A 2346-nucleotide genomic window follows, 5' to 3' on the forward strand; every position below is an offset into this window, starting at 1 on the left:
GCATCCGCCCCGAGGATAGTCGTAGGTTCCCCCACCAATTAATTAAAAACTGCATAAGGAGAAGAAGTGTTAATAAAATGTTTGATGAAGCTGTGTGGCAGTTGAGAGGAGTTTGAAGAAGGGAAGGAGTGAGCAGGAGATGGGCTATTACGAGACTCACCATCTAAGTTACCAGAAATCTGGTGGTACAACTACCTCCTCCTCCCTCCCTTCTCCCCCCCCCCCCCCTCTCTCCTCCTCTCCTCCTCTCCTCCTCCTCCTCCTCCTCTCTGGTCTCAATCTCTTGTTACCATGATGTTTCAATTCGGCCGCAAGAGCAGAATCTGTTTCCTGCAATCAGCATCATTCAGACACCCTCCTCCAACTCCTCCGCCACCATCTCCTCCTCTTAGTCCTTCTCCTCCCGTCTGTCTCTCCTCCTCTCCCTCCCCCTATCCTCCTCCTCACCGTCCTATCCTGCAGGCAGGACACCACGAGGCTCGCAGAGTGGAGGGAGTAGTGGTGCCAGCTCTCAGGGTTCTCAGGATCAGCATACTGCGAGTAGATGTTGCTTCCTGTCTGTGACGAAGGAGGGAGAGGATTTTCAACATCCTTCCCCTCCTCCTTCCCTCCTCCCTTCCCGTTCTCCTTCCTCGTCTCCTTCCCGTTCTCCTTCTTCTTCTCCTCCCCCTCCTTCCCGTTCTCCTTCTTCTCCTCCCCATTCTTCTCCTCCCCCTCCTTCCCGTCTTCCATACACTCCTCAAACATTGGCTTGACCTGTTCCGCGCTGACTTCTCCCTCCTCCTTCTTCCCTCCTCCTTCTCCTCCTCCTCCTACGTCCCGTGCTGCCTGCCCGAGCACAAACATCCTCTGGAACGTCTCATGCAGGGAGGCGTCGAGGTGGATGCAGAGCACGTCCTTGCCGCGCTTGCGGAAGAATTCAGCGACTTCGAACCCGGCCTCGTTGAATCCTAGGAGCACAACGTGTTGCTCCATCAGGAACGCCTCCTCCGCCTCCTCCTTCACCCTGCACCACTTGTCCAGGGGGTAGAGAAGGCAGCTGATCTTGCCGTAGATCTGATCGGCGAGGACGTGGCCGGAGGAGGAGAGGAGAAGCGTGATGAGGGTGCCGAGGGTTATGATCATGAAGATCTTCTCGTCGAAGACCCCGTAGCCCTTGGCGAGAGAGGCGATGATGAGCGAGAACTCTGAGACCTGATTGCATCCTGTCAGCTAAAGCTCCAACCCTCCTCCTCTCCTGTCCTTGCCTCTCCTCTTCTCTCCTATCCTCGCTCCTCCTTCTGTCGTCCCGTCGTCTTCTCCACTCCTGCCTCGCTACCGCCCTCTGTCTCCCTCCCCCTCCTTCTCAATCCTCACTTTCTCCCAGTTCTCCTCGTCTCTCCTCTCCTTCCTCCCCTCCCCTCCCCGACCTGGTTGATCGTATTTCCGATCAAGAACGCTGACCTCCCGTCCACTCCCGCCATCATCCCGCACAACCACATGAGCGACGGCAGCACAAACACCGTCAGCAGTGCGACCGCAACTGCCATGGGCGCTGCTTCCCGGAGTCCCTCAGGGGTCAGGTGGAGGTCGATGCCGAGGATGAAGAAGAAGAGAACGACTCCGAAGGCCTTGATCGGCTCTACCTTGGTCTCGATCTGAAGCCTGTAGGGCAGGGCGGCAACGCTGACGCCTGCATAGAAAGCTCCGATCTCCGCCAGCCCGAACTGAGAGCAGATGCCGGCGACGCCGAGGGCGTAGGCGAAGGTACCGATGAAGAGCATCTCGCCGTTGACGGCAAAGAGGCGGAAGAGAGGAGTGAGGACGAACTTGTTGAGGAAGATGAGGACGACCATGATCGCGATGAGCTCGCCGATGATGACGCCGATGACTTGCCCGATGGGAGGAGGGTTCTCCACGGACTTGTCGAAGCCCGAGAGGATGGAAAGGGCGAGGACGGCAGTGATATCTTGCAGAACCATGAGACCAAGAATGATCTGCCCGTGCACTGATGGACAAGAATCAGCGTGCAAGACAAGAGAAACATGATGTTCAGACAACACAGACGCCACATCTCGACAACTCCGACCCCCAGCTCCACCCCAGCTCCCCACAAGTCAACAGCATCCTCACTTGTCTCCATCTCCCCGCGGCTCTTGAGTGCTCCCAGCACGAGGATGGTGGAGCTGAAGGTGCAGGCGAGGCCGAAGTAGACGGTCGCGACCGTGTCCTTGGTGGTTCCCGTCCCTGCTGCCAGCCCAGCAAAGACTGCGAAGTTGAGGGCGATCTGGCCGAACCCGTTGATGAGGACTGGACAAGAGCCGATCGTGAGTGACTTGCAGTGTGGTTGGAGGTAGGGCGCGATGT

At 57.5% G+C, this 2346-nt stretch overlaps 1 protein-coding gene across 1 annotated transcript in view; it reads right to left on the bottom strand.

Annotated features, from left to right (window-relative positions):
* Positions 1–299: 299 nt before the first annotated feature.
* GUITHDRAFT_110696 (hypothetical protein) overlaps positions 300–2346 on the bottom strand; it is a gene marked incomplete at both ends in the record, with an annotated part of 4682 nt that continues 2635 nt past the window's right edge. The window contains 4 exons of the mRNA XM_005830205.1: positions 300–323; positions 448–1194; positions 1410–1987; positions 2041–2289. Coding sequence (XP_005830262.1) covers positions 300–323; positions 448–1194; positions 1410–1987; positions 2041–2289 — 1598 coding nt within the window. The remainder of the gene's footprint in view (positions 324–447; positions 1195–1409; positions 1988–2040; positions 2290–2346) is intronic.

Source organism: Guillardia theta, assembly GCF_000315625.1.
Source record: "Guillardia theta CCMP2712 unplaced genomic scaffold GUITHscaffold_47, whole genome shotgun sequence".
Lineage (NCBI taxonomy): Eukaryota > Cryptophyceae > Pyrenomonadales > Geminigeraceae > Guillardia > Guillardia theta.